The sequence below is a fragment of the Gadus chalcogrammus genome, unplaced genomic scaffold, assembly GCF_026213295.1.
Source record: "Gadus chalcogrammus isolate NIFS_2021 unplaced genomic scaffold, NIFS_Gcha_1.0 GACHA076, whole genome shotgun sequence".
Classification (NCBI taxonomy): Eukaryota; Metazoa; Chordata; class Actinopteri; order Gadiformes; family Gadidae; genus Gadus; species Gadus chalcogrammus.
Genome location: NW_026613511.1, coordinates 64,211 through 84,497, shown reverse-complemented (window position 1 = coordinate 84,497; position 20,287 = coordinate 64,211). Strand labels below are relative to the sequence as shown.

Genomic DNA, 20,287 nt, shown 5'->3' with positions numbered 1-20,287 from the left:
TGGCCAGTCCGCCCCTGGCCACAGCCCCTCCACCCCCTCAGCTGGAGGGGCACAGCTCCAGGTCATAAAGGGTCTTCGTCTGGGCCAGTCCAAGATGGTTATGATCTGAGGGAGCCATCTCCCAGGTCCAGCTGGCCCCGCCCATCACTGTTCAGCCTGAGAGAGGCTTCCATCTCGGGGGTTGGAGTGAACACCGTCCACAGAGAGCTTCACCTGGTCCAGCCGAGTCCTGGTCAGCCTGTTGCTGATGGAGGGTCCTGCTCCTCAAGAGCCTCCACCCTCCACTGGGGGGTCTCCTGAACCCATGACCTCCTCCTCACCTCCTCCCCAGAGTCCTCAGGCTAAAGCGGCGCGCTCTGTGAAGGCTTCTCCTTCAGGAGACCACTGGACTACAAAGACATGACCTCAGAGACGTTGAATAACCCGGGGACCCCTTCTGGAGACCCCCTGCATAACCCCTCCCCAGTGTGGGGTCCCACTGAAGAACGTTGTTCATCATTGACCTCTCTGGAGGCCCTGAAGGTCGTGCTCTGTTCTGGGTGTCCTGGAGGAGAGCTGGGCATGGCTGGTGGGATGCTATTGGCATGAGGACGTGTGTGTGTGTGTGTGTGTGTGTGTGTGTGTGTGTGTGTGTGTTCCACCTGTCATGGGTTAAACAGCTACAATAATAATAATAAGAGAGAGTTATAATAAGAGTCCTATCAGTTGCTCGTCTGTACTAATACATAAACCTGTCATGTTGTCCAGTCATGCAGCAGCTGGATGGAGAGGCTGGGTTCTGAGGCTTGCAGCCTCAGGATGGAGCAGAGACCGAGGCTGGAGACCAGAGGCCTGCAGCACCGGACCAGAGGGTAACATCACCTCGTTGACTCAAACACTAGAAACCCTCAGGTTCTTTATAGGTCTGCTGACCAGTTGTTGTAGAAAGGTTTCTATCTTCAGATTTGAGCTGTGTGCTTAAGCTGGGACCTGACGTCATTCATACTGGGGTTATGGAGGAGTCCTATGAGCCATTTGTTACTAGTGCTGCTACGACCGTAATGGACGCATTGAAAACGTCACTTTGTAGACTCATTGACAAATTAACCTCATATGAAGGAGCCGATGGGGGGAGCTGATGAAGGAGCCGATGAAGGAGCTGATGAAGGAGCCGATGAGGGGAGCCGATGAAGGAGCTGATGAAGTAGCCGATGAAGGAGCCGATGAAGGAGCCGGTGGGGGGAGCTGATGAAGGAGATGATGAAGGAGATGATGAAGGAGCCGATGAAGGAGCCGATGAAGGAGCCGATGAAAGAGCCGATGAAGGAGCCGATGGAGGAGCCGATGAAGGAGCCGATGGAGGAGCCGATGGAGGAGCCGATGGAGGAGCCGATGGAGGAGCCGATGGAGGAGCTGATGGAGGAGCTGATGATGGAGCTGATGAAGGAGCCGATGGAGGAGCCGATGAAGGAGCTGAGGGAAGGAGCCGATGTAGGAGCTGAGGGAAGGAGCTGATGAAGGAGCCGATGAAGGAGCCGATGAAGGAGCTGATGGAGGAGCTGATGGAGGCCCTGCCTGGTGGAGGGTTTCCGTCGTGGGGCAGATGGAGCCACACTCTGAGGTGATCATCACTCTCACTGCCACCTCCAGTAGAGTAGTGCTACTGTGACCACCAACTACCGCAGTTGATTACACCAGACAAACTCTGTCTGTTTTTAACCGGTTGGAGCCAGATCTCTGCTGTTTGTTACAGAACAGGACTCTGTGGCTGAGGAGAGCTGACGGAGGACACACACACACACACACACACACACACACACACACACACACACACACACACACACACACATTCTCTTACGCAATAACTTAAAAAATAAATAAAGAAGGCTGTTTCTCAACAGCAGTCAAGTGACAGTTGGCCCATTATTCAATCCTTTCCAGGGGTGGTTTTACTTATGCTGTGTGTGTGTGCAAGCTTGCGCGTGTGTGTCTGTGTGTGTGTGTGTGTGTGTGATGTAATGAGAGGCAACTTCCTCTGCCAGTACCCAGGCAGTGAGTTGTGTGCTATTGAAGTCCCTCCCCCCTCGTCTTAAAATTCATAAAACAATCAAGAGATAAACCACAATTCATCAAAGTATGCGTAGATGGTATTTGCTGATGAGACATATTGATGAGGATAATTCAATAGTTCATGTATTATTAGGCTATTGAAAACACACTGTGCGCGTGCGCGCAAAGCTTAATTTTCCCCGAAGACACGTGACACTGAGAGGCACGGCTCCTTGAACTTCCTCATCTAAAAGTTTTATAAATACTCTAACCACCGTTTCTTTCCTTACATTTATATTTTTACAACTTTATATCGTATGGACGCATTTTAATCCCGGAGTAGATAAGGTAAGGTAGGTCGACAGTTGACTAGCGTTTATATTGTCTGTGGGTTGCTGGAATATAATGATCAACCAGTGTATTACCGTTTATATTGTCTTTAGGTTACTGGTATATAATAATGAACAACCAGTTTACTACCGTTTATATTGTCTTTAGGTTACTGGTATATAATAATGATCAACCAGTTTACTACCGGTAATATTGTCTTTAGGTTCCTGGTATATAATAATGATCAACCAGTTTACTACTGGTTATATTGTCTTTAGGTTGCTGGTATATAATAATGATCAACCTGTGTACCGTTTATATTGTCTTTAGGTTACTGTTATATAATAATGATCAACCAGTTTACTACCGTTTATATTGTCTTAGTTTACTGGTATATTAATGATCAACCAGTGTACTACCGTTCTTATTGTCTTTAGGTTACTGTTATATAATAATGTACAACCAGTTTACTCCTGTTTATGAGCAAGGTACGTTTTATTACTCTGTTTTCTGGGAATAATTGACACAAGCAGAAACCAGAAAACAAGCCGTTTTTTCGTATTTTCGTTTGTCAAAAAAACAAAAATCAAAATTTCAGTTCGTTTATTCGTTTTTTCGTTCTTACTTGACAAAACGAATTTACCACTCAATATCTGGTTTCCGTCGGTGGGCGGGTCCTAGTGTGCTTCGTTGCCCTGTGCTCTTCAAAATAAAAGTTCAAGTCAACAAAAATATTACTGTATTACAGACACTAGCAGACACAGAGGACCACACCACCCACAGTCAAGACTGACACGGCTTCAAATAACAATAATAGCAATCATTTAAAAATTACAACTTATGAAGTTATGATGACTTCAGTCCAGTTGATGTTTAGCCACAGTTAATCCATGCAGAGTAGACCTGAGGGCTTTACTACGACATCATTGTCCGGCTCTGAGCTTTGCGCTCTCTGCGCGTTCACATCAAAGGAGCTGCAATAGCGGGCTGCTGATTTCCTCACAGCCTGAGAGCTATGAGGAATACAAGTGATTACAACACATTTCTGACAGCTGAACATTGCGCAGGGCTCTCCGTGAGACACACGCAATTCAAGCCATGCACACGCTCACACGCCACACTTCGTATTTCTCACGCAGAGAAATTACCAGGATAGCGCCCAACAACTTGCGCCGCTATTTAACAGAAGGGTAGGAATCAAATGCGTCTGGGTGAAATTTCAAAAGCGTCCGGGATTTTATTAAAGCCTCATACATGTTCACATTAAATTTGCGTTGCGTTCCTCTGGGTCGGTCACAAACTAGTTAGGCTACGCCCTCCCCTACTCAGTTCTATTCGCTTTGTATTGGTGGAAGTGAGTAGGGGGAGTGGTTAAGAGGAGCCTTCAGATTGGACGGTTTGACTTTAGAGTTACTGTCATGTTTTGTATTAATTTTTTTACCATTATTGTTTTATGGGGACAAACATTAACACATTTCTCCTACAGGGGATTGATAAAGTTATATCTATGTAACAGAAAGAAACACTTACTCATACTCCATCAAATATTCATACTCATACTTCGCACACTTTACCACAGCATTGGCCTACTTAATGCCGCAGATATATTTTTAAGCATTGGACTGAATGCCACATGAATATATAATTATGTTTTGCACGTTTGCAACGTTTAAAAGTTCAGGGAAAGGTATATGCCTCTACTGGTGTTGCTTAGGCCAATATCCTTTTGAGGCAGTGTTGTTTCTGAATATTGGTGTTAAGGGCCAATAATGCCTACTATCATACATTAGTCACCATGTCTGTGGACAAATTTGTATGCAGTCACATATTAATAAGAAATCACAGTAAATGTAAGTACAGCCCCCCCCCCCCTCACCTTTCAGGTTTAAGGGAAGAGGATGTTGTTATGATGCTCATGCTAAAGCCCTTTGAGACAAACTGTTTGTAAAAACGGGCTATAAAAATAAAATTGCCTTGCCTTGCCTAACCCGCTTGGACTGTAATTCATATTCATGCTACTAGTTTGATAATTGACTGACTACATGAATAGATGCACAGAGGAGATTCTTATAGTCAAACGGCTCAGGCTGTGAGGAAATCTGCAGCCCGCGATCGCAGCTCCTTTGATGTGAACGTGCACAGAGCGCAAAGCTCAAAGCCGGACAATGATGTCGTAGTAAAGCCCTCAGGTCTACTCTGCATGTATTAACTGTGGCTGAACATCAACTGCACTGAAGTCATCATAATTTCATAAGTTCTCATTGTCAAATGATTATGAATACTATTATTGTTATTTGAAGCCGTGTCAGTCTTGACTGTGGGTGGTGTGGTCCTCTGTGTCTGCTAGTGTCTATAATACAGTAATATTTTTGTCGACATTATCAAACTGAATAACTTTTATTATGGAGAGCACAGGTCAACGAAGCACACTAGCCAATAAGAGGACCCGCCCACCGGCGGAAACCAGATATTGAGTGATAAATTCGTTTCGCTCAGTAAGAACCAAAAAACGAATAAACGACTGAAATATTGATTTTCGTTTTTTTGACAAAACATAGAAACGAATAAACAAACTGAAATTTTGATTTTCGTTTTCTTATCAAAACGAAAAAACGAAAAAACGGCTTGTGTTCTGTTTTCTGCTTGCGCCAATTATTCCCAGAAAACAGAGTAATAAAACGTACCTTGCTCGTTAGTTCATGTTTCACTGCTTTTCTGACCCGTGTGGTAAATTGAACACTGCTTTCAATATTCAAGTGATTAATTTGTCTTGATGCTACTCCAAATTAAAAGAAGGAGATAAGTCATTTGAATGTGCTGATATTTAAGTTGAATATGTGTGCATAGCGACTGTAGCCTGGTCCTACCAGACTCTCGTACACATTTCGTTTGTAGCACTGAAGGGAAATTCAAATTGAGCGGGAGTACTTAGGCGGGCGGAGCCAGGCTAGCCACTGGGGATCTACAGTTTAATAGATGTGGGTCTAGACTCGACTCCTATGTCTTAAACCACACTTGGAGACTAAGGGCCCTATCTTGCATCCGGCGCAAGTGACTTAGTCACTGGCGCATGTGTCGTTGCTAGTTTACAACTGGCGCAGAGCGTTCTTTTCCCACCAGCGCCACTCGCCGGTAAATTAGGGATTGATCATGCGCCCCAAGGGGCGGTTCGGCGGAAGGAGGAGGCGTGTTCTGACGCAAACGGTATTTTGCCGTCTCTGAATACCATTGCGCTACTGACCAGGAAATACCTGGTTTAAAGTCGGTGGAGCGTTGTTCAGATGCTATTTTAAGGGCGCAAGCATACATGCGCATGCGATGCATACGGATTGCTTGTGCACCTCGCGCATACACTTTGCTTCTCTCATCTACCTAGCCGCACATTCTTGGTAAATTATTTGGGAAAGAACAGCTGATGCAGCGGTAATAAGTTGTACTTTTAAATCAATGCATCTGCAAACACCGTACAGCAAACACATATTTTCTTGACACAGACATCGTGTAGGCCTACATGCCCATAACTTTTAGGATTGATGAGTAGGCCTATTTGATCGTGAAAAACATTGTTTTACCGCGAGTGAGAATGAATGAATGCGGGAGCGCGTGTGTGCTCTGTTTAAACACGCGCAAACTAAACACTCATCATCATCTCATCTTCGTCCGCTTATCCGGGGTCGGGTCGCGGGGGGAGCAGCTCAAGCAGGGGGCCCCAGACTTCCCTTTCCCGGGCCACATTGACCAGCTCTGACGGGGGGATCCCAAGGCGTTCCCAGGCCAGTGTTGAGATATAATCTCTCCACCTAGTCCTGGGTCTTCCCCGAGGTCTCCTCCCCACTGGACGTGCCTGAAACACCTCCCAAGGGAGGCGCCCAGTGGGCATCGTTACCAGATGCCCGAACCACCTCAGCTGACTCCTTTCTAAGTAAAGGAGCAGCGGCTCTAATCCGAGTTCCTCACGGATGGCTGAGCTTCTCACCCTATCCCTAAGGGAGACGCCAGCCACCCTTCTGAGAAAACTCATCTCGGCCGCTTGTACCCGCGATCTCGTCATTTCGGTCACCACCCAACCCTCATGACCATAGGTGAGGATAGGAACGAAGATCGACCGGTAGATCGAGAGCTTTGCCTTGCGGCTCAGCTCTCTTTTCGTAACAACGGTGCGGTAAAGCGAACGCAATACCGCCCCCACTGCTCCGATTCTCCGGCCAATCTCACGCTCCATAGTTCCCTCACTCGCGAACAAGACCCCGAGGTACTTGAACTCCTTCACTTGGGCAAACTAAACACGTAACGCATAATACAATCAATGGCAATGTCTATTACCGCGGGGACACATGCATATTAGGATAGCATACAATACTGATAAGAAACAATGTTTATAATGTATTGCGTATATCATTAAATAGAACCACAGTTACCGCATATCATATGTTATAGCCTATCATACGTTTTCTTTGCCGACATTTATTTGAGGACTCAGTATTTCTGAAGTTGTGGAAGAAAACCCCTTATTCCATGTGTGAATTAGGCCATATTATTTGGCAATAAACTAAGCCATTTGCAAATTCATGTGCATCTATGTGTATCACCTGTGTCCTGCCTCAACGACTACCGCCCCATAGCACTCACTTCTACCATCATGAAGTGCTTTGAGAGGCTGATCCTGAGGCACATAAAGAGCCTCCTGCCTCCCACCCTAGACCCCCTGCAGTTTGCGTATCGAGCAAACCGCTCTACCGATGATGCCATCTCAACCACCCTCCACCTAGCACTCATCCACCTGGAAAAAAAGGACACATATGTTAGAATGCTGTTCATAGACTTCAGTTCAGCATTCAACACAATCCTCCCCCAGCACCTGATCACGAAGCTGGACTTGCTGGGCCTGAACATCTCCCTCTGCAACTGGATCTTGGACTTTCTGACGGGGAGACCCCAGACAGTCCGGATCGGGAAAAACACCTCCAACACCACCACTCTGAGCACAGGGGCCCCTCAAGGCTGTGTGCTCAGTCCACTGCTGTTCACACTACTGACGCACGACTGCACGGCGCTCCACGGCTCGAATCACATCATCAAGTTCGCCGACGATACGACCGTGGTGGGTCTGATAGAAAAGAACGACGAGTCAGCTTACAGAGAGGAGGTGAAACAACTGCTAACCTGGTGCAAAGTCAACAACCTGTCCCTGAACGTAGACAAAACCAAAGAGATTGTTGTTGACTTCAGGAGAGCACAGAGGGACCACGAGCCGCTGGACGTTGATGGCTCCCCGGTGGAGATCGTGAAGAACACCAAATTCCTTGGTGTCCACCTGGCCGAGAGCTTAACCTGGTCCCTCAACACCGGCTCCATGGTTAAGAAAGCCCAGCAGCGCCTCCACTTCCTGAGAAGGCTGAAGAGAGCCCACCTCCCACCCCCCATTCTCACCACTTTTTACAGAGGGACCATAGAGAGCATCCTGGGTAGCTGCATCACTGCCTGGTTCGGAAACTGCACCAAACTTGACCGCAAGAACCTGCAGCGAGTAGTGAGGACAGCTGAGAAGATCATCGGCGTCTCTCTCCCCTCCATCTCAGACATTTACACCACTCGCTGCATCCGCAAGGCAACCAGCATTGTGGATGACCCCTCCCACCCCTCACACAAATTCTTCTCCCCCCTTCCGTCTTGCAGAAGGTACCGGAGCATCCGGTCCGCCACAACCAGACTACAGTACAGCTTCTTCCCCCAGGCCATCCGACTCCTCAACTCTATGGGACAGATCTGATCATCTCTGTTACCCGTGGTTTATGCACTATTGCACTATTGCTTTATATTCATATTTATTATATTCATATTTATATTCCCGCACTACTCAGACACAGTCATATTTATATTTATATTCCCGCACTACAAATTCCACACAGTCACTTTACTGGTTTGCAGTTATATGTAGCATGTTGTTGTTGTTGTTGTTGTTGTTGATTTTTTGTTATTATTGTCGCTCTATGTTGCACCTTATGTTCTTGGGAAACGCTATTTCATTTCACTGTATACTGTGTATATGGCTGAAATGACAATAAATTATCTTGAATCTTGAATCTGTCTCATCGGAGACTGCAGACGCGCTGTAAAAATATCAACTCGTCTGATTCAAATGCGCTCATGGCTCTTAAAGGGGATGGGAGCTGGCACTCTCATTGGTTCGTTGCACGTTACGCCCAAACCACACCTACGGGTAATTAGGCTGCTTCAGACCAACCCTTTTGACACTTGCACCGCCCACAAAGCTACTTGCGCTTTGCGCTTCCCACTTGCGTTTCAGACCGTTAAAATAGGGCCCATAGAGCGAGAGAGAGACTCGTTGGTCATACGAGGATACCATATCGATGTGTTGCGCTTCACCAGTAGATTTACTCTATGGGATCTGTGAAGTGTGAAGTGACAGAACTCAGACTTTGTTCCAGTGGAGAAATTGTTCAAAAGTTCTCTACTTTTTAGGGCTGAACGTTTTGGGGAAATAATCTAATTCCAATATTGTTGACCAATATTTCGATTGCGATTTAATGTGCTATTTTCATAATTGATTAGGTCCCAATGTTGTGTATTATTCAATAATAAATAAATAAATCATTCGTTAGTATGACCAACACAACATTGGAAGCAGTCAACATAAAGACTACTCTTTCCTTTAGGCCAGGCCGATGTGTTGAGATTAATTTATATAATAAACTTCTTTATTTAACTATTGAATTGTAAAATAAAAATAAAATGAACGAATCGTACTGATTTCCTGTCAGTAACGGTAACAAATCAGATTTATTTATTTTTGATCGCAGCCTTTGCGATTTGCATACCGCGTTCTATTACATTGTGATTTCGTTTTGAATTCGATTAATCGTTCAGCCCCAAATTATACCACGATCAATTTTTCAAGGCTATTGCATCTATTTTTTTGCGTTGTAGTTTAAGAACTGTTACAGTCTCCAAGGTGTTTAATTCTCATCCCTCAGTTTGCATCTGTTGTACACATCTGTACTGTGGTGAGGGCAGAGTGGTTATATCATGGGGTTCATATTTATGTTCTATGACGTCCATAATGCTTTAGTGTGACGCAGTCGCAATGATCTTCTCTCTCAATAAACAGCTAAAGTTTAGAAGGAGTTGTGTTTGTGTCCAGGTCTCCAGTCTTCTATGGATGAGGAGAGAGAGGATGGGGGTCCTACCTCTAAGACCACTCTGTCTGGGGAACATGGCCGCCAGAGCAAAGCTAAGAGGTTTTATGTTTAAAGGTTCAATGTCTTTCAAACTGCCGATTAATTGAATCAGTTAGAATTTATCTTTGGGGGTGAAGTGATTTGTTGAAACAAATGATCCATGAATAATAACACAGGTCTGTGTAGAAATGTAGAAACTGCCTGCTTTATTTTCTATATTAGCTAAACCTATTGTGAATAAACACTATGCACAGTATGTATACTATGCACTTTTATGTCAACATGTAAGTGCTTGAATGCCATAATAACTTTTTCTGCCCCCCCCCTTTAGATTTCCATTTCAATAAACTGAGAAAGATTATTGAAATGAAAAGTCATGAGAAAGTAGTTGAGTAGCCCTGCAATAAATGATCAAATGAAATGACATGCACTAATCCTAACTTCCAGATGGTTCTTGTTTTTCTGAAGGAGGCAGGAGAGAGCAGACTCCCCTGGACCCAGCTGTGTCTCCATGAAGAGTGACCACTATATGGGTATACCCCCTGAGCTTAAAGATGGACGCCCCTCCAGAGAGGAGGGGCGTATCGGCTATTCTTATCCGTGTTTGTATTCGTGTTTGTATTCGTGTTCGTGTTCTTGTTTGTATTCTTGTTTGCATTCGTGGTCAAAAAGCGATATCGCTCATGCGGCCCCCTAATGGGCCTCACATCCTGTTTACCCATATTGAGTTCCAGGAGGCATCTCCAACCAGCATAAAAGTGCCAGCAGGGGGAGGTCATTTTCAATAAAATAAAACTAAGAATAAATTGGCCCTAACAACAACAGGAGAATTTCTAATTTTAAGAACAGTATGAGACTATTATTTGTTCTGTTCAGACTAAATTTTAACTTTTTAACTTCAATGTGGAGATATCTTTCCTCTTGGGGGTTAAATGGTTTGATCCCGATACAGTATGTAGGGTTATTGCGTTGGTATTGATCCAGATATGTAGGGTTGTTGTGGGGGTATCAGATTAAATTGTTTGATCCAGATATGAAGGGTTATTATGGGGTATCAAGGTTAAAAGGTTTGATCCAGATTGTGTGGGGGTATCAGGTTTAATGGTTTAGTCCAGATATGTAGTGATATGTGGGGCTATAAGGTTAAATGGTTTGATCCAGATATGGAGGGTTATGTTGGGGTATCAGGTTAAATGGTTTGATCCAGATATGAAGGGTTATTTTGGGGGTATCAGGTTAAATGGTTTGATCCAGATATGGAGGGTCATGTTGGAGGTATCAGGTTAAATGGTTTAACTATCTGACCCACTTGATTTATACCTCTGTTGCCATTTGTTTGTTAATGTTTTCCACCCGCTTTTAATAGGGGTTACTCCAAATAGGGCATGAAGTTAAGTATGCTCCATTGAAAGGGAGACGCTTCTGTATAACTATTACCTCACAGGAAAATGTAATAAGAGGATTGACTATTTTCAAATTGGTTTTGGGGTAATACCATAAAGCGGTGAGGGAGAAAGTTTTGTCTTGGTTGGTTAAAATTGTTTCCTCAAGCCATTCCTAACTCACTCTGGCCTGTATAGGCCCACAACAAAGGAAACCTAGCATTATAAGCAAGATAGTAAGAATAAACATCAGCGACTACCAATCCACCTATTTTCCTCGATCTGGATAGTCGTTTGTAGCTGATTCTTGTTTTTTATTACTCCTCAAGAAATCAGAGAATAATTTTATAATTTCTTTGAACCAGTAAAGAGGGAATTTAAGAGGAATTGCTGATATAAGAATTAATTTTTACAATTTTCACTTCTGCACTACCCCATAATGAAATGGGAAGAACTGTCCATCTCTTTGCCGCTCCCTAATTGTTTTAAGGGGGAGAGGGCCATTTAAATCAAATATGTCCCCTATGGGAGTCTTAATGTTGATTCCTAGATATCTCATACCTTGTGGCTTCCATTGAATGGGGGCTGGACCAAGGTGTGAAGAGTAGGTCATAGGAATTAATGGGATGGCTTCCCTCTTATTAAAATTCACCTTATACCCTGAAAACTTCCCAAAAACCTAAATTAATTTCATCACTTGCGGGATTGACTTATGTGGTTGTGATAAAGTTAATAACAAATCATCAGCAAATAGATTAGCGTTGAAATCATGACCCCCAATCTGGATACCAGTGATTTTCCTCTCTGCTCGGATAGCACATACTAGAGGTTCTAAGGCCAAAATAAAGAGTGATGGCGAGGCGGGACAACCCTGCCTGTTAGATCTTAGGAGTTGGAAAGGTTTGGATATTGTTCCATTAGTTTTAATTGAAGCACTAGGGTTATTATAGAGGGCCTTCACCCAGCTAATAATTGGTCCAAAACCAAATTTTGACATAACGTAAAACAAAAATGCCACTCTACCCTGTCCAAGGCTTTCACAGCGTCCAGTGATATGGCTATGGCTGGATGCTGTAGAGTACTGGCTGTCGCCATTACCTGGAAGAGTCTTCTCATATTGTTGGAAGCAAGTCAACCTTTAATAAATCTTACTTGATCAAGATGGATCAATGAGGAAAGGGCGGTCTCCACAGGCATAGCAAGAATTTTAGCAAACAGCTAGGAAATTGGTCATTTGAGAGTGATCCTTACCGGGCTAAGGTAACAGCAAGATAGCTGCTTGGCACATAGTCGGTGGCATTGAGTGGTTAGTTAATATATTGTTGAATAGTAAAGTAAGAAGTTGAGATAAGTTATGTTGGAGGCATTTATAAAGCTCTATGGTAAAGCCATCATTGCCTGGTGCTTTCCCAGATGGGAAAGCTTTCAATGCTGAGAATATTTCCTTTCTGTAAGGGGAGCCTCTAAACTTTCTCTCTCCTCTTCTTTTAAAGTTGGAAGGGAGATATGGTGAAAGAAAGATTCCATCTCTTTCTCGTCTATGGAACCTCTGATACATTTTTGAATAATATTCTCTGAACGTTGTATAGATATGTGTTTGTTCATAAATTACCTTACCAGTGCTTTTACATGTATTTGAAATTGAATGCCGATTTCGTAATGGTTTTAATCTTAAGGCTAGCATTTTGCCTGCTTTGTCACCACTTTCAAAGTATTTACGACGAACCCTAAACAGTGCAAATGCTGTCTCCTCATGTATGATTGATTGTAATTCTGCCTTACAGATCATCATTTTATTTTAATTGTATATTCTTAGGATCCCGCATATGCTGTGATTCTAAAGTCTTAGTCTCTAAAATTAAACAGTTTTTCTTCATCACCATTCTCTTCTTTTTGGCTGTGGCGTAGTTAATAATCCATCCTAACAGGTAGCCTTAAATACTGCCCATACTATTTGTAATGAGGGCACTGAAGTTAGATTGATCTGAATTAACTCTTTTGTTTTCTCTTTTAACATGGACACAAATTCTTCATCCTTGAGTAAAGAGTTGTTAAATCTCCACTGTTTATTTGTATGGTTGATTTGGGAAAGAGAGAGGAGGACAGACAGAGGGGCGTGGTCTGAAATACTAATATTGTGTATTTTGCTATTTTGTCAATCACATATTCTGAGATAAAAGTAAGTAATCATGGTGCGTTCGAGTATTCTCTGCGAGCCGACTCGGATCTCGGATCGGACGCCACGCCCACACTAAAATCGTTTTATTATGTTTTGAGCATAGGTCGTCGGAGAAAAACATGGACGCCACCCGGAAAGCTATTGTTGCGGTAGCATTGGCCGACTACTACTACTATTTTCATTTATATTATTTCAGGACTACGAAATAATATAAATGAAACGGTGCGTTTTCACCGTACGAAAACGCAGCCATTTGAACTTCTACAATTTTCACTTCATTTCATGTTTCAATGTATCTTCTGCATATGTAAGTTATTACAGCAATACGAGTGATTGAAATTGCGATTTAAACCACCAAAGCGATCCAAACACAATGAAAACAGTTCACTGAATGTCACACTGGGCGCATCCATCTTCAATTCTATCTCGGAAAACTCGCTCGGTCACCGCTGAGTTCAAACGAGATGGCGAGATCGACTTCCGAGGAAAAGGGGCGTGTTTGTGCGTGTCGCTAGGCAACGTCCTCGGAGCTCCGAGACGGATGGATATTAAAACGCACCATCAATCCTTGAGTTTGGCATCAGCGGAGCGTAGGAGGCGAGTGGGGGAGTGGCGATGGAGGAGATCTGTTATGTACGAGGGTGCAAAGTTGTTGTAGCGCTTTGTAGGTGGTGAGGAGAATCGTGTTCTCTTGAGGGGGAGGTAGTAAGCAGTCGGGCAGCAGAGTTTTGAACATATTGCAATTTTTGAAGAATAGTGGAGGGGAGGCCAGACAGAATGCTATTGCTATAGTCAAGTCTGCAAGTGATGAAGGCGTGGATTAGTGTTTCGGCAGCTGAGGAGAAAACGGTGGGTCGAAGGCGTGCAATGTTACGGAGGTGGAAGAAGGATGTTTTACTGACGCTGTTTATATATGACTTGAAGGAGAGCGTGGGGTCCATGATGATGCCGAGGTTTTTGACCAGGGGGGAGGGAGTGACAGAGTGACCATCTGCAAAGTGAGAAGTTCTGGGAGGTGGGGATGATTGTTTTTGGGCTGAAGATGATAACTTCAGTTTTATTGCCGTTGAGTTTGAGGAGGTTGTGGTCCATCCAGGTTTTGATGTCCGTGAAACAGTTGGTGAGAGTTGATAGGAAGGCAGGAGTAATGGCTCTGGTGATGATGTATGGTTGAGTATCGTCGGCCTAACAGAATAGAATGTATATTCCCGCACACAAGGGTTCAAAACACGGCATATGTCAGACATTGCCAAAGATTTGTTTAATTCTTTAAATGCTACAGAGAGAGACCTATCAGTAGGGAGTGTGGGGATAGATCTATCTACTGCAGGATCGCTAACCAGGTTAAAGTGTCCCCCAATAACAATTGGATCAGCAGAAAAGTCTAGAAAGAAATTTTGCCTAGGAAGAAATTTGGTCTGGCCTATGTTAGGACCATTAACATTCACCAAAGTGCACTTTATGTTGTGTAAGAAACCCGATATAATAATATATCGACCATTTTTGTCCACTATTTCTTGCGTTAACTTAAAAGATGAGCGTTTAGCTATTAAAGCTATCTTTCTTAACTTAACAGCTTCTGTATTCTTTAAATTTGTCTCCTGTAACATTGCCACATCACTTTCCAGGGATTTCAAATGTGTTATTATTTTATATCTCTTTGTTTTATTGGAAATCCCTTTTACATTCCAACACAGTAGTTCAATAGTGGTCATAATATCCTCTTCTACATTGAAAAACTTTACCCCTTAATTTGCTGACAGGAGCAGATAATAATAAACAAAAATTTGCCCTGGAATTATAAAGGGTCTGCACGCACATGGATGGGGGATAAGCAACTAACATACAAAGAGATGCCAAATGGCAGATACACACATAACAAAAAGGAGAACGAATCTTAGTCCATTCCCTGTCCGTGAACTAATATTAAGGCACAGCTGGGTGTGTCTTTGTCTGCCAAGATTTGTTTGGTAGCTCACCAACTGGTATCACGCTGCTTTACAGTTTGCCTAGTCTCTTTGCGATTTCCAACACCTGACATTAACGCGTCCTTATCTTAGGCACCTTTTCCGTTACTTTTAAGTTTGTTTGCAAATATTTAGAGCAACAATAAAGGTGTTAAGGTTACCTTGCAGAGGAAGTTACCGTGCCACGCCTCGTAGTCACGTGACCTCAAGTTGAATTATTGATCTGAATTAGAAACAATGAACTATCACAGTTGTTCGTTTTAAGGATTTTTTTTATGTTGTGAGTGAACAAGTTGGTGCAACAAACGGTTTTATCTTTACCCCAATAAAGATAAGTTTGATGAATCAACTATCGTGTTTGCTCATTGTCATTTCATATTGCCTTTTGATTTCTCTTCCAGGGGAACTTGAAAGGATCCGTTCTGAATTTGTGAAGGGAGTTTCAGAACCAGCTATCAAAGGTCTCCTGGATGACCTTTGGCAGCAGAATGTGTTCAGTTCTGAGGAAAAGGACTACGTGATGGCCGAGAGGACCAACGCAGACCAAGCACGTCGTCTGATCGACATGGTGATCGGTAAAGGGGAGAGAGCAAGTCAAGCGATGATTGATAGTATGAAGAAGAGGGACCATCACTTATGCTCCACCCTGGGTCTGATGTCTTCTCCTGCTGGTGTGGGTGAGTTGTTACCATTCATCTACTTTTTGTAGATGAATGGTACTGTCTCTGCCAGCCAGTGTTCACGTTAGCCGGCTATAGCCGGACATTGGCCGATTGCACGCACGCACGCATGTCCGGTATAAACAAATGTAAACGGCCCAGATGTCCGTGAAAAAAAAGAAAGAAGTTTGCACATATGTATGAATTAATCAGTAGCATATGAAAACCAGTAGCGATTCCTGGCCGAGCTCACCAGGGAGGCAAACACGAACGTGCATTCATGAACACGCGCAGTGCACCTGCACATGCATATACATGTCACTCAGTTGCCACGCTATTGAACGCTGATTGGCTGTCGTCACACGAAATTCAAGTCAAAGTTGAAATATTTCAACTCGAGCGAGTTTGTCGCTGCACAAATCCTCGTGAACGCGCTCGCCTGTGCACAGCGAAAGTGTGGCGCGACAAATCAAAACTTGTCGCCGGTTTTCTCTCGCGAAAAATTCGCCCGATACGCGTCTCTACGTTCACTTTGTATGGGATCTTGTCGCCCCGTCGTGTTGGTGTGAACGCACAAATCTTTCCCGACTGGGCAAAGCTGGCCAAAATCGGCAGTACAATCCCTGTGTCCAGTGTTCCTGCGGAACGAGGCTTTTCTCTCCAAAACAGGATTAAAACATCTATCAGAAACCGCCTAGCTGAGGAAAAGGTGACGAGGTATGATGCGCATATCGAGCCTTGGGCCGGGGTTGAAAGACTTCCACTTTTCGCGAGCAGCGGAGCACTTCCATGCCATGAAGTTGCGCCGAAAGTAGCCTGCAAGAATTGAAATTATCGAATTAATTTTTTTATACCCGTTTACCATTTTTGCCGAGAATGGCTGTTTTTTTGCCTAGGCTTATTTAATAAATGGCATTTATTGAAGCAACTTAGTTTGTTTAGTTTAAATGCGGACTTTTGGTGATTATTTAATTATTAGTAAATAACGTCCGGAAGATATTCCAAATGTCCGATATTCTGGAATAGTGTCGGACATTTGCCCGCCCAAGAAGAAGTCTAGCGTGAACCCTGCTGCCAGCTTTGTTTTAACCAGAGGGGAGCTTCTTTATCCTTTAATCCACTGGGATCAAGTGATTCATTATCATCCACTCGCGATTGCATTTGTATGGAATACGACTTACTTTTTTTGAGAGATAGGAGTTTTACTTAGTGCTGCTGTATTCCTTGGCTCAATGGTGTTATTGCTAGTTTGACAGGATACCTTTTATAGTTTGGTAACCCTCACCTTAACCCCTCACACCCTTTTCTAAAGGGGTAAAACTAAATCTTTATTCTTGTTGAGTGGTACATCGTCAGAAGGTGGAACTTGACCTGCCTGTGTGTGGATGGTCTTTGTCTCTTTATAAAACCCGCTCTGCAGGGCAGGATCTGTCTGATGATCGAGGGAATAAATATTACACTGATCGGCCCAAAGGTGGCGCTATAGCAACATTCCAAAAATGCAAAGTTTGGACAATAACCGCTTTGACTTAGAGTCATGATAGTGTGTTTACACATGCATATCCTCATGGTGAACAAATATGCCTCAAGAACCTATGACTAAATTCCTTAAGGATCCTAGGTTTTTTCACTTAGACAAAAATCCTTTAGCACCTATCATCTATGGACCAATGTCTTCAATCTGACATTAAGCAAAGTCTGTACAATAAAAAAAAGAATGCGCCCAGGAGCCATTGACTTCGAAAAAGGGTGTCGTTTAAAACGCGTAAAGACTTAAAGGCTTATATCTACATCAAAATGGACTCCTACCATCTTGAGTCAAACACAAAAGTTGTTCAGAATCAAATTCTGAACCAGACAGAGTCAACATATTTTCAATTAGGGCGTGGCATCGAAATGGGCGTGGCCTGTGACTAAAAATCACCTAATTTCATAGAAGGAATGTTTGTTTTGAGTGGGACCAACCTAGTGGCTGTTGGGGACCTAAGTTCCAACTGTTCGAGTAAATTAAAGTTGATAGACAAAACAACATGGTCGCCAGAGGCTGATAAATCGTCCAGAATTAACTCAATGCCAAAAGGCAAGGTTAACTTAAACCAATGCTCATCAAACTTGGTGTACTCAAAGGCACATGGGTCAAGATGAACCCCTCGGAATTGTATCCATGTCGGGCATTTGGGAGCGGTAAAACAATTAACTGAAAATGCACACAACTCTCCAAATTGTACCCAGAACGGGCGATAGGGGGAGCTATATCAATTAACTGAATATGCAGACTTCGGACTGACATATTATCTGACCTTTTTCTTCTAACGTCATGAAATCCTGTAGACATTTGTATCTCTTTGTGTTCAGCAAATGATCCAAGGAAACCAATAACCTGTATCAAAATGTCGGCTGGACGTCCAAATTAGCCCAATGAAAGATAGGTGACTAAAGGCGGGGTTAACTTGAGTCAATCATCACCAAACTTGGTGTATTTAAAGAAGCACAGGTCAAGGTTAACCAGGCTAAAGTTCATCGAAATAGGACTATAGGGGGTGCTAAAGCAATCAATTGAAAACTTTAATGAAGAATAACTACTCAGCCTTTTGACGTACGGTCATGACATTTTGTTTGCCCATCAACAGATCCAAGCTGATGCTATTCCAGCGTTGTCAACCGTATCCAAACAAAACAGGTCTTACGAGTCTTTGGCAGGGTCTTAATGGTCTGCATCACAGTCTTAATGGTCTGACAGGGTCTTCATGGTCTGCGTCAGAGTCTTAATGGTCTTAATGGTCTGATGGGTCTTATTGGTCGGCTTTAGGCTTGGCCCCCGTAAAATGCTAGCCTGGCTCCGCCCGCCTAAGTACTTCCGCTCAATTTGAATTTCCCTTCAGTACTAGGTCTGGACCTGCTGTATGTAATTTGGTTTTCTGGTGCCGCCACAGCGGCCACCAATCAGCGAACAGAGGGCGTGTCTGAGAACAATGACGATAAAGTCGTACGCCAGTTTGAGTTGTTGTTGTAGGTCGGTAGTTGATTAACAATGTGCAATTTTTCCCTGATAAATTAAATTCGACGAACAAAACCTGCAGCTGTCATTGACGGACATTTTCGTGCAGACGCGCAAGGTGTTTGCTTTGTGTACAACCTGCGCGTGATTCCCGGCGCATGACATACGTCACAACCAAACGTTAGCGATTGGTTATGCCAGATCCAGAGTGGCACTGGGCAGATCCAATCATTTTAAACTTCAACAGACACCCGCCTTCAAGTGAGTTAACGTTTGTCAATTGATTAGGTCCAGACTCTCTGTACAAATTAAATGAAATGAAGTGAAGTACGAGAGTCTGGTAGAACCAGGCTAGTAAAATGCTGCTTGCAGCTTTAATTGTTATTATTATTATTATTTTTATTATTATTTCAATACATGGCATAGCCTACTACAGTATTCATTCATGAAGCCCCTATGGATTTATTTATTTTCAAAATCGACTTGCTGTTGCTGTTTCACACATAAACAATCTTCATTATATCATAATCATAATATTTAAATTAGGCTAATTGTTTGCATGTTTGTGGTGTATAGCCTACGTGTGTGTAAGCTTATGTTACAGTTCCGACCTGCCTAGGCACGTCAAAATAGCAACACCAACTGCGCTATCCGCTAGGGCACTTAAACCAGGATTTTTTTGGTCAGTTGCACAACTGCTTTATTGATCTGTAAGATAGCACCATGTATAATTTCCGTCAGAAAACGCCTCTTCTTTTCGCTGACAAGCCTTTTAGGGCGTTAGTATAGTGGCGAGAGTCTGCTGCGGGGGAAATCAGCTTTGCGCCGGGTGAAAACTAGCAACGATACATGCGTCGTGTAGAAAGTAAATTGCGCTGGGTGCAAGATAGGGCCCAATGTGAGACTTATGCATTTCAAACTTAAATTTGGAATTAAATTAGTCTTAAATTAATTTGATCCAGATATGTAGGGTTATAGTTGGGGTATTAGGTTTAATGGTTTGATACAGATATGTAGGGTTATAGTGGGGGTATAAGGTTTAATGGTTTGATCCAGATATGCAGGGTTATTGTGGGGGTATCAGGTTAAATGGTTTGATCCAGATATGTAGGGTTATTGTGGTGTATCAGGTTAAAGAATGTTAAACATCATCATTACCAGCCACAAATCACCCGACCACATCACCCCCGTTCGCGTCCAACTACACTGGCTCCCTGTCCAACACTGGATTGACCTTAAAACCCTTCTGCTCACGGACAAAGCCCTCCACAACGTGGCCCCCACCTATCTCCCCAACCTCCTCCAGGAGGACAGGCCCTGCCGCTCCCTTCGTCATCCTCAGCTGGTCTTCACCGTCCCGACATCCCGCCTCAGCACTGTGGGTGCAAGGGCTCTCAGCACTGTGGGTGCTAGGGCTCTCAGCACCGTGGGTGCTAGGGCTCTCAGCACTGTGGGTGCTAGGGCTCTCAGAACCGTGGGTGCTAGGGCTCTGAGCTGAACTGAAAGAGACACCCTGAGAACATTCAAATCTCTTTTCAAAACACA

General features: G+C 43.6%; 1 protein-coding gene across 3 annotated transcripts in view; it reads left to right on the top strand.

The window, feature by feature from the left end:
• The first annotated feature begins 2,273 nt into the window (after nucleotides 1-2,273).
• The window catches only part of LOC130378412 (NLR family CARD domain-containing protein 3-like), a 36,523-nt gene continuing 18,509 nt past the window's right edge, over nucleotides 2,274-20,287 (top strand). Inside the window, exons 1-4 of one of the 3 annotated variants that reach the window (XM_056585183.1) lie at nucleotides 2,274-2,376; nucleotides 9,521-9,617; nucleotides 10,026-10,090; nucleotides 15,487-15,762. In XM_056585183.1, coding sequence (XP_056441158.1) covers nucleotides 9,535-9,617; nucleotides 10,026-10,090; nucleotides 15,487-15,762 — 424 coding nt within the window. In that variant the 5' untranslated portion in view covers nucleotides 2,274-2,376; nucleotides 9,521-9,534. Of the gene's footprint in view, nucleotides 2,382-9,520; nucleotides 15,763-20,287 lie in introns of all 3 variants that reach the window. The other 2 variants (XM_056585185.1, XM_056585184.1) reach the window with 2 other exon arrangements.